We start from the raw sequence: 12,573 nt of genomic DNA, 5'->3' as shown, positions 1-12,573 counted from the left end.
TATCATAAAGACCTCCGTGTCAGATAGATGTGTCAGTGGTAAAAAGGAAGAACGACAAAGTGTTTCCATGTGTTGTTCCTACTTCATTGGGAAGAACAGAAACAGAAAGATGTTCTGTCAAAGCCCTTGTTCTTATTGAGTGCCTGTGAACTAGCATGTTTATTCAATATGTGACACCCGTTAATGACTTGTATTCGACAAATGTTGCTAATTAGCTAATTACTGTGTTTCCTGTCATTGCGAATAGGTATAACAGCGCGCATTAGCTCAGCTTTACAGTACGTGCTGTTGCATTCTACAAGTGCAGGCTGCATTCATGACCAAAGAAGTCTGATTGCACAGTATAGCGTATAATTAATATTTTCTTTTGTCTCTTTCTGCCTCTTTTTTGCCTTCAGCAATAAGAGAGAGAGAAATTGTGATTTACAGAAGGCTCATTTGTCTAAGAATTAGCTTTGCTTTATATGTCAACATTTGCCTTCTTCAACAGTGGCCTGTTCCTGATATCTGGAATGTTATTTACAACCCATAAAAAAGGATGTTGAATTGTCCTCCTACTCACTTTCCAAATGGTACCACAAATATGGATAACATGACAGAATCAAGTCCTTGCCCATTAAAACAATGACACCAAGTGCTTCTCCAGCCAGTTTATGAGGTAACATTAATCCAGAGTTGTACTGGGTTAGGTTTCCTGTTTCCCCTGCGTGTAGTCTAGAAGCTTTGAGACAGTATGGAAATCAGGCCTAATTGCCTGCTCTCTCATCCTGTCTTTTTCCCTGTGGCCATGTTCTGAGTCACACTCAGAGAGAGAGATGCAGACAGAGAGAAATTAAACCATAGGACTGCACCTTGTACATAGTAAACATACATAAACACACTTACGACCAAATATGAATATGAATGGTTGTCTCACCTTTAAAAGACAGTTTATATAAACTTCAGTTTCCACAGAGAAAAACCAGCAGACGCACGCAGACACACACACGTACACACACACACACAAACACAGCACAACAAGGTGGGCCTCATGATGTTGATATACGATGATCTACTGTGGCGCTCACACCATCCTTGCCCTCTGAGATTTAAGTCTAAACTTTGGAAGTCATGAAATATAGATTCGGTACACAAGAGGATTTGACGTAAGTGAGGCAGAATACTGCAGCGCTAGGCATGACATGTTTTATTGAAGTATCCAGTGTAGCATTCAGGGAGAGAGAGATAAAGAAAATGGGAAAAAGAAGACCCCTAAAAAGTTGGTGGAGGCATCATTCAAAAAAAAAAAAAAAGAGAGAATGCTACACTGGAGGGAGGGAGGGATGCAACTTTGCTCTCCCTAAATTGCCTGGTTTGACGAAGCATCAGCAATCAATACAGTCAGTGCAGAAGAAAAATGGGCTTCATATACAGATAAATATTAGCTCTATGTCCAGGTCTTGACCACAATACCTTGAGAAGGAGCATCTACCTTTTCCTCCTCCCATATATTGACTTCATTATTAAGTGTCCCTAAAAGATAAATGGATCAGAGGTTTGGAAATATCGGAACTATGACACAGAAACACAAGACAGGAGCCTGATTTTCTGTTCTGCACTTCCAAATTTGTTATGCAGCTACACCATGCATCAATGCATATTCATTCTTTCTTTTTAAATAAAAACAAAAAAGACATGTGCCTCTTTTCTGTGCTGTTTTAACAGTGGGAAAAAATACCGACACGACACAAAAACCCTGCCTTCCACAATGTAAGTCTATTTCTACAAATTATCAGTTTTGCAGGAATAACGCTCTCTTGTCTTCTTCTCTTCTAAATTACATGAGGCAAAATGATCGGGAAGCATAATTTTTCATTACACACTTGACGTGGCTGAAAATGAACAGCGCTACCAGTGATAGGCCTAATTGGTGAGCGAGGACAGGCCAGCAACTGGTGAGAGGGTGGGTTAGGGCTATTTCCTAGCACTCAATGGGCCATTTACAGAAAATAGACACAACTGCTATGGAGAGGAAAGGGACCTCTCGTAAGTTAAGAAAAAAGTGTAGAGTGCAGAATGTTGACTGGGTACAGATACCTGTGCCAGCAAGTATTTTCAAAGCTCGCCAAATGCTTTCTGGAATTATATAATATCATGGTGAGAAGAACACAAGATTAATCACAGACCAAGATGGCTGCCAAGAGGACAGCTTCAGCATTCATTGTCTTGCGGAAATAAAAACACAGCAATCAGTGGCATTTGTGGCTGATGGCAGCTCACAAACACAGCTGCGTCTTGTCCTCTTTTATTTGAATTTCAGTTTTATGCTCTTACAGTCTGTGTCTGCTCCTGTCTGTCTATTCCTCCGTCATTCCCCCAATCCGCTCCTCACCATCTGTCCATTGGCCCTGGTAGCATTCTATCCACCATTTTAATTTGCTTGGGCAGTCATTTTAACACGTGTACAGTACTGCATTACAAAATGTGACTTTAAGCACAGAGCCGAGGAGAGCTGCTCAGGGAATGAAGTCGACAAACGAGCCACTTCACTGGCATCACAGGACACGACAAAATCAGAAAGTGTCAAACAGTTCAATCCTTACGTACAATACTGTACAGAGCTTAACAATACACTGCTGGCAAACTGATCACTATGACATTCCATCTGTGAGCGTGGCTGATCACTATTATTAGTGTTATCTTATATGACATGCTGGCTGTTTCACTGTGATGTTTTATTTCAGTTGCTTTAACAATGTTCAGAAGTGATTATTGAAAATGGCGTCCTCAACATTATCTGATATTTCTCCAGCCAGAGATTCTGAACAGACTTGGTGATAGTCTTTAACATTAAGGATTTATACATTAAGAAATTAAGGATAATATAACTATAATACAGAAACTTAACTTATTTACATTGAAAACATTGTTAAATAGGGTTTCCAAAATGTGATTATCAGTTAGTTATGACTATTCGTAGAGAAGTTGGCTTGCTACAAGTCTTTAGATTGCTTGATTGATTTTTTCAATGTTCGAATCACAATAATAAATTGGCAGATTGTTTAACAAGCTTTATTGCCTTTTCCCTCCCTTTGTACAGAGTTTTGCCCTATTTTACAGTACAAGACGACAAGCTTACAAGGCTTACAAAAACTACCCTAACGACTCCTTTGGTTGCCTCAGTCGGTCACTTGACCTTCACCTTGCAAGTCGCAGCAGTCCTTCGAGAGTCTCCTAGTCTGGAACAAAGTAACTGCAGCTTCCTGCTTCTTCCTCTTTTTCTTTCTGCCTCATTCTCCTTCCTCCATCTTCTCACTAGCCACCTTTATACAGCTTGTTCAAGGCGTAATTGTTGCGTTGCTATTCTGCCTCGGTTGACGTGTGTGGGGGAGTTAGCATGGCGGGACAGGGGTGTGAAGCTATGATGATGTGTTGACGCTTAAGATGATGCTGTGTTACACACCATGTCTCTTTTGCTTTCCGAACATTGTTGCGATCTAAAATCACACACTGGGGCAGCATTATTTCGGGATTTTTTGGTTCAGTGTAAAAAGGCAAAGATGGCATAAGGATGGGTCTTCTTTACGGAACTATTGCAGGATCTCTGTTTAAGGACCAATTACTATTACTAGTATTTTCATAACTGCATCATCCCCTAACTCTAACTGGGAGGTTTCAGTATACATTTCTATTAAGACATTATTCCACCTTCAAGGAATACAAAAATATTGGCACTGATACTACCCTTCTAAACCCTGCTGTGCTTTAAGTATGAATATGTGCACTGAAGTGTGCGCATAGAGCGTAATGAACGGGTATGCAGTGGGAGTTTATTTTTGTTGAGCCTTTCAAAGGTGACTTCATTAGGCATCAACACTGATTGAAAGCTATTTTTATGGGTGTATGATTAAGCTTTTTCCAGGAGTGGTTGTTCTCTCAGCTATCTCTACTGTAGATAGTATCTGTGAGATCCCTGTTTTGATGTGGAAATGATGAGCTTGTTGAGCCTGGCCCAGAAAAACACCATGAAATATTCTCTAGTTCCTTCCACACCGACTCACGCCGTGCAGACGGGGTGCCAGAGTTGGATAATAAATATGCAGGGTGTCAGAATTCAGTTTTAAAAACAGATTGCTGCTGATGTGGCCCTCTAAGTGTGCAGGATTCAAAACTTCTAGTCATCTCTCCTTCGCTCTCTCTCTTCCTCTTTTGTTCAGGGAAGGCTCCTCCTCTTCTCACACCCTTCCTCTCTTCATCCCCTCCTTCAGACAAAAGCATTATTCTAGCTTGGAGCAATGGCTAACAACCTTTCACCACAGTTGTTGCAAAAGCAAAGTTGGCTGTCTCTCATAAAAATAATTTAGCATACAAACACATACATACACACATACACATCCATGTACACATACGCACAAAGTATAAACAAACACACACATTTAATGGGAATACATGAACATCAATGTGCTCAGAGATGGGGCGAAAGAGAGGCTCAGGTAAACAATCCAGCTGGCAAGTGCATGGGCCAGCTTGATGGGTACATGATAACAAAACAGAAAAGTGCCACCTTACTGTGCATTTCTGCCCCACTGAACAACCAAAAGCTATCTGGTGTGTTGTTTACCTCCACTGACGTGTCTTTCTGCAGATTTCCAGTGCACATTATAGTCGCTTGGTGAGTCATACTCTGATGAGGATGTTGCTCAAGTCTGCAAAGACACCTTGCATCTCAAAAAACATTCACCTATGGTTTCTGATATTGCACAGTGTCACACCAGAAATATAACAACACACATAACTCACACACACTTATTTATAAATAAATGAACACACAAGCAATGGCCGATAATTATGTTTATGATGATACTACGAGCTCATCAATAGACACCTGTTTCAACATAAAATAAGTCTCCACACTGTGCTGAACAGCTAACTGATTGGAAATTATCTTTGTACCTACACATCTGCTGACCTAAAAAAAAGCAATTTAGTTGCTTGTGGCAACAACGACGACAGTTACCCTTGGTGTCGAATACAAGTGTGTGTTAAAGCATCTCCTTTAAACACAGGTACATTCTAGGTGTTTTCTTAGCTATTTGCCTTTACATTTCCACCCACAACCCCTTGCTGTCTGGTATTCAGGTGGCGTCACAACGTGTATGTGGGACCAGACCAGCATGAATTTTTTGGTGGGTTGTTGGTGTGGGTCTGAGTATTAACAGTGAAAAGAACCCAGTTGGTAAAGTGCTTTAGGGAACTCATAGTACCAGGCAGAGTGTTCTGCAGAGCAGAAGATTGCTACTCCACGTCTCACAGGTAATCACCACCAAACAAGCCAATAAATAGGGAAGAGAGCGTACACATACACACACCCGCACACACACATACAGACAACACAGACAATACTTAAAAGCACTTAAAATTCAACTACAGCTTGAACCCCTCTTTCTAGACTGAGATCATTACCACTGAAAGGAAGTGAACACAGAAAAGATTTTTCATCCTTTCATTCCCTCATCCTGCTGATCTTTTCACTCCTGACTGACCCTAACAAGACAGCGAGCGAAAAGGAACATGAAAAGCAGCATATTCACAGTAATTGCAAGCCGAGGAAATACGCCACGTAATGTGACATTCTCTTCAAAATGCAGCCTCTTGAATTATGCTATCTCTTCCAAGCACAAGCTTCACTTCTTTCTTATCTGTGCCCGATAACCTTTGTGGGATTTGCAGCAAATGAAATGTATTCTTTGGAAGGAGGCATTTTGCCCTCTTTGGTACTGCAGTACAGTGCACACTCAAAGAAACTGTAAGCAATAACTGAGGGGGTCAAAAGTTTACCAGATGCAGAAACGAGAGGTGTTTGATGCCTGCAGTGACCAATTATCAAGCTCTACCAAGTTAATGGCAGCCATTTAGCAAGCAAGAGTGTAATTGAATGGTAAAATCTATTATATGAATGTCTTGTAGGTAATTAACAATTACTGGACTTAGTAGTAACACTTTTATTAGCTCATACCAGCGGCAAAACGCCCCAAATACAATTTGATCATGTGTGCAACATGAAGCAGCGTGTCACTGTGAGGAGAAGCCCTCAGTCTGTTTTTTCCTTCATATAAACGTCCGAGTGCTTATTGGAAGTGGAGCTCAAATTTTTTACAACTGATTTCAAGCACTGTACTGTACAATAGATTTAAACCATTTTGACTCTGTCTCTGATTGTAAAATGAGGGAGGATTCTACGGATTAGAGCCAGGCCAATTAGACATTCACCCTGGCAAGGTTAATGAAGGATTAAGGCATGAGTTAGGGCCCCTATGAAATCCCAGGACCTATCTGCACACTGCAATTCTATGGGACAAAAATTTTGGAAACTCAATTAAGTTGTAAATTCAAGTTTTCTAGAAGAAACTTTGGTATATGTGTAAATACACAGGAGTCTATATAATTCTATTCTGCCCACTGATGGACTTGGCACAGCAGCATAAGCGATTCACAAACACTGTACATATATGCTGTGTACCACACACACACATATACAGACACATACATGACATATACAAAACCATCCCTACCTGCACCAGATTCCAGCCCTCCAAGGATTCTGCGATGATGGAGGTCACAGAGGGGCAGACGCCGCCAAAAATCATCAGGTGTTTGGGACCATAACATATGGCATCAAAGAAGGCCCTCAGCCCCTTGGCGTTGTCACACTGCAGACACAGAGAGGTGGAGAGGGTGGAGGTGAGATCAGGAATAAAGGGGGAAATGAGGTAGACAGAGAGACACAAGGAAAAGAGAGAAGGGAGAAGGGGGAGGAAATGAGAAAAAAGGCAGAAACACTGAATTTGAGATTAATGGTTAAGCAAGAAAGAGTGAGGATATAGGAAGAGAGTAGAAAGGGAGGTAAAAGTCATTACATTACAGCCTATTTCGGGTTACCATGTGGCTGGCACACAAGAGGAGCATCTGAATGTTAATTCTGCTTTGCAAACCCCATCAAAACTAATCATACAGACTTTGTGCTCCCCTGCAACAAATATAGGTTAAAGATAAATTATAAATTATTTTTGTTTGTTTAAAATGGCAGAATTAGTTGTGTACAGTTTTTGATAGTTTAAGATGAGAATAAACTAATAACTTGATATTCCAATCTGTGAGTCATTCAATCAGTCAATGAATCAATAATTACCAAGGTGCTGTGCTCATTATATTTCCACATACTGTAATGTACACGATTTATGATAAACGATGTGACATTTAAATAATATTTGACTAGTTATAGGCTACTCTCTCAGACCATAGAGTAATTGCAGCTGTGTGTGTGTGTGTGCGCGCTTGCGTGTGTGTATTAAAACCATCATGTAAAACAATGTATTTTACAGGCTGTAAGAGCGGGCCCCGCTCCGATCCATTGCTGCAGAATGCAGCCATTTCACGTCACTATGGCAACCAGAGGAGAAGAGTGTGCAAAAGGGAGAAAGAGAAATGAGAGACGAGCTGAAAAAAACTGTGTAGGTTTCTATTGATTGCTACATGAGCTGGCTAACTGGTTTTGCTGTGATTCCCTCAGTTTGTAATGATATTCCTATCAGCAGTAAACACTTCCCCCCTCAGTCTTCTATTATTGGCACTCAATTCAGGATGTGTTCCTATGTGCAGCCGACAGATAGATGGACTTGCTGACTGAATGGCAGGTGGTGTGTGTGTGTGTGTGTGTGTGTGTGTGTGTGTGTGTGTGTGCGCGCTTTCTGACACAGTCCATCTCATCTGGAGAGTTATTTGACCTTGTTTGCCATCAGCCAGCAACTGAATGAGATTTCCCACTGAACAGCACAGCCGGCCCCTCCACAACGCAGATTGAAAAAGTGAAATTCAAATGTGGAGGAATGAGACTCCTTACCAGACATGTAGGACTTTGTGCTGTGATCTGTTAGGAACGTTATTAAGAGCATGGCAGGTGGGATGCCTGCACAGCTGATTTACTTCTTGTGCTCTTCTCTTGTCTGTTCAGTTGTTTTGAGAGGAGGGTAATAGTCGCAGAGCCCTACATTTATATGCTGCATAACACACATGAGCTGCTACAACCATCTTCCTGCATTGCATTTATCCCTCCACAGTTAGATTTAAGTCCTCAGACTCTTTTTGTGTGAATGCCTTTGAATTTTGGAAGTAGAAGACCAATGGTAAAAACACTGTTTTCCCTTGTGCACGTAGATTCATGCCATTAGAGAACAATGTATGCTGTAATGCCAGTCAAAAATAGACTAGATTGCGGATATGCCTCAGGTGAAATGAGCAGGAGAAGATGTGATTAGACACAGTAGGGATTCCTTATCCTGGCCACGCAGCTGAATAAAACAGCAAGCTATTAAAGAAGATATCATTCAGTTCTCTCCAACTGGCCATAACAAGGTGGGTTGATTGTGACTCTCAATTGGTTACTATGCAACAGAAAAGAAATGTGGGCAACTAAACTTGTCAATGTGAGTACAATAGAGCTTGGTGAGATTGCAGGTTTAAGCTGATTTATTGCGGACAGTGACAATGTAGCGTAGGTGGTAAAGAATGGTTATGTTCCTCACTCCCCCTGCAGCAAATAAAACAGTTTTACAGCATTTGAAACTGACAGACTGCCTGTGTGTGTGTGTGTGTGCGCGCACAAGCGATTTTAACCCAGGGTGTCTGTGACCACACTGTCTAAACAGTTGTTTCCATATTTTTTGTGACTTTGACAAAACCTTCTCAACTGTCTCAACGTTTTTTCTTTTAAGGAACTACAAATAAGCTTTGCTTTAAGCTTGAAAAACACCACTTTTTTAAATGGGGAATGAGATGGACCATAAGGTTATATATAGAGCTACAACAATTCCTTCCTTTTGTAACAGACTAATCTGCTGATAATCTTCTTGATGAATACATTAATCTTTTAGTCCAGAGAATGTCAAAAAATCTTTAAATTGCTTGTTTTGTCCAACCAACAGTCTCAAACCCAAGAAGTCTCAGTTTACTGTGACATAAACCAAAGAAAAGCAGCATTTTTGTGGAATTTGTGCTTGACAAATGGCAGTTTATCTCTTATCAAAATAATTGACAAATATTTTTCTTTTGGTCGGCTGATCAAGTCATCAACTGATCCACTCTTATCATATAGCCTATGACATTTTCTCAGATGACTATGGAATCGCTCACCTGAGGTTACAGTGAGTAGGTAATTAAAAATGACTTTTTAGTGGTGGAAGAAATACAGCAAGAGAAAAGGCAAGAGAGCAAAGCAGCTTTGAAGAAGGCTAAAAAAGGCTAAATAAAAGCTACCTCGTTCTTTTTTCTCTCGTTCTCTGTTCATCGCCCCTTCTTCATTCATCCTGTCCTACTTTTGCCAGGCACACATGCACACAATCTGTTGTGACTGCTCACAGAGCCTTGACCGGTGTGTTGTCATGCCAACGGTGTGGCTATCCACACTTTGTGCGCTAGATGAGGGAGGAGGCCGCGGCAGGGCCAGTGTAGCCATAGTTATATTTAGTCTCTCATTAGGTAGCACAACCGCTCAGACATTAATCAATACTTATTCCGCTATGGAGGGTCTATAAAGCTTAATACCAGATAGACAAAGAAAGACAGAGGGGAGAGAGGCGTGGTAATATAATGGACAAAAAGAGCGAAGACACATGGAAATAGTGAAGGTGAGGAGAGAAACAAGCACTTGAATAGAGGGAGAGAGACATGAGCAGAGAGGTATTAGCATTAAGCGCGCACTAATAAAGCCGAGTCAACGAGAGTTATAAACCTGTCCTCCATTATAACCCAACAATAGAGTAATTCATGACTGTGAGATTGATTCAGTAGCTCTCTATGATGATCAGCAGCTGCACAGTGCCCTGCAGATTTGCCTACAGTCCATCAAATATGGAAAAAGTACATTTTAATATCAAGTCTATATGATTTTTCTTGACTATAATTAAAATCTTTCGATCTCCTTTTTTAATGTTTTCCCCCATCACATGAGCCACTCCCTCTATCCTATGTATTTGTTTCACTCTTTACTCTTATTCAACACCATTGAGACATTTATGTATTTTTCCAAGAAAACCCAAGCAAGAGGTTTGGGTAAATGCCATATCTTACATCCCAATTTTCCCCAAGAAATATGCACTAAACAAGGTACAAAAGGGAGACAAATCTAAGTGCCCTGAAAAAGACAAAAAGGTTCGGAAGAGAAACTGGTACAGTGAGAAAAGCATGGCAGCACTTAACTCCCAAGATGAGCAGCAAGAAATACTACAGCACTTTATTTCCCTCTTCACCCCCGTCTAAAATCTAATTCCTGGCATTTGGAGGCCATTTGGAGTAGATCGATGGGGTTAACGCCCGTAGTAATCTGTTTGACCGCCTTGGGAGACGGCCAAAGAAGGTGTGTACGTGTGTGTGTGTGTGTGTGTGTGTGTGTGTGTGTGTGTGTGTGTGCGTGCGTGCGTGTGTGTGTGTGTGTGTGTGTGTGTGTGTGTGTGAGGGTTGGTGTGTGAGGGTTGGAGGGGTAAGGGCGGATGGTGGAAGAACCTGGAGCTGGAAACTAAAGGGAGGCCTATAACCCTGTCTGATGTTGAAGAGCCATACACAGAAAATTTACTTCAGTAACAGTTCATACACACACTGGAATCTGACTCGAGTTATGCTTCAGTTGCTGGATTTAGATCTACTTGTTACAATTTTCAGGCCATATTATTTGTTATATTTTTTCAAAATGTCTCCTACTCAGATTGACATTTCAATACAGTGAGTTTGCACTGCTACCCTTACCATTTATGGGATATTGATGATGGGACTGTCCAAGGAGGAGTTTATTTCAAATGTTCCTCAATCTATTGTCTCCATTACCTTTCCTTTAGTCTGACCTTAACACAAAGCTCCTTCATTATATGATGACATTAGCCCAGTGTTATTGTGCTACTGATAATTCACACTCAATTACGCTAAATGTGAGGAAACAGCTGCCCTGGAATGTCACAACAAAATGCTAATTTTTATGCAATTTCTACTGTTCCACAAAATAATTTGCATCCATTATACATTTTTAATCAAAATTCTTTAACACAGCTTTAAAATGGTCAGCATGCATCAATGCCCCCTTTTCTGAAAATAACTTCAAAGCACATTTCAGTAATAATAAGTCACAATAGGGGATTAACCAAAATCTTCACCAAAGTTTGAGGCACAGTTTTCTACAAGTTCAACAGCTAGAGTAGATTTCCAGTTTTCTCACAGGAAAGGCTTTATGAAATAAGTGCACAGAATACAATGCACTGCTTTGCATTCAGAGAAAACTACTTATAAGAATCAAACAGTTGAAAATTTTAAAACACATACAACCACATTTTGGGGAAACTCTTTTTGAGGTATAGCCATTACTCAAACCCAAGCACTATGACAATTAACTAATAATTTGATTATTTCCTGAGGTAAATTAACGTCTCGGGTTACGTATGTAACCCTTGTTCCCCGAGAAGGGGAACGAGACACTGCGTCGGTGACGACACTATGGGAATGCCCCTGGGCGTGGCAGGGCTGAACTATGAATGAAACTACTCCAATCCTATTGGTGTTACTAGAACGGTAGTGTGTGACGGCGTAACTGGAGGGGGTATATAAGCACGCCGACACATAGGACACATTAGCCCTTTCTATGAAGCAAGGCACTCCAGGCGGGGTGAGGTGTGGTGGACCGACGCAGTGTCTCGTTCCCCTTCTCGGGGAACAAGGGTTACATACGTAACCCGAGATGTTCCCCTTCGAGGGAACTCGAACTGCGTCGGTGACGACACTATGGGAACGAGATTAGGCCGCACCGAAACCCCGCCTGCCCCCAGCGTGCAGAACCTGACGGCACGACTAGGAGGAGAGCGCACGGGTGACGGGTGCAGAAGGCAGGACCAGACTGTAAAACCGGATAAAAGTGTGAGGGGTGGCCCAGCCAGCCGCATCACACAAATCCTGGAGTGACGCCCCTGCGAGGAGGGCCCTAGAAGCCGCCATGCCTCGAGCAGAGTGCGCCCTTACGGCCATAGGTGAAGGCAAACTGCGCACCTGATAGGCCAGGGAAATAGTCTGAACGATCCAGTTGCTGATCGTATGTTTAGAAGCGGGGAGCCCAGCCTTGGGGGACCCGAAACACACCAGCAACTGGTCTGCTTTCCTCCACCGGGAAGACCTCAGAGTGTAAATACTCAGTTCTCTGACAGGGCAGAGCAGATGAAGTCTCCCGTCCTCCGCCGTCACATGAGGTGGGTGGATGAAAACGCCTGCAGCACCGTGGACCCTGCCAGTCTGGCCGGAACCTTAGGGACATAACCTGGACAAGGGTGCAGGATGGCCCTGACCCTCCCCGGGGCAAACTCCAGGCATCGGGGAGACACCGACAGTGCCTGGAGATCCCCCACCCTCCTCAGAGAGGTGATAGCGAGGAGAAAGGTCATTTTAAGGGTCAGGTGCTTGGCCTCAGCCGACTCCAGGGGTTTGAAGGGGGCCTCAGCCAGCGCTTCGAGAACCACTGCCAGGTCCCAGGTGGGAACCCTTGAACGAGTCACGGGTCTCATCCTC

At 42.2% G+C, this 12,573-nt stretch overlaps 1 protein-coding gene across 1 annotated transcript in view; it reads right to left on the bottom strand.

The window, feature by feature from the left end:
* Nucleotides 1-6,737, bottom strand: part of gabbr2 (gamma-aminobutyric acid (GABA) B receptor, 2) — a gene marked incomplete at its 5' end in the record, with an annotated part of 163,285 nt that extends 156,548 nt beyond the window's left edge. The window contains one exon of the mRNA XM_046059150.1: nt 6,552-6,737. Coding sequence (XP_045915106.1) covers nt 6,552-6,737 — 186 coding nt within the window. The remainder of the gene's footprint in view (nt 1-6,551) is intronic.
* Between the last annotated feature and the right edge of the window lie 5,836 nt (nt 6,738-12,573).

This window comes from Micropterus dolomieu, linkage group LG09, assembly GCF_021292245.1.
Source record: "Micropterus dolomieu isolate WLL.071019.BEF.003 ecotype Adirondacks linkage group LG09, ASM2129224v1, whole genome shotgun sequence".
NCBI lineage: Eukaryota > Metazoa > Chordata > Actinopteri > Centrarchiformes > Centrarchidae > Micropterus > Micropterus dolomieu.
Note: the sequence above shows the minus strand (reverse complement) of the source record. Positions and strands in the feature narration are given on the sequence as shown.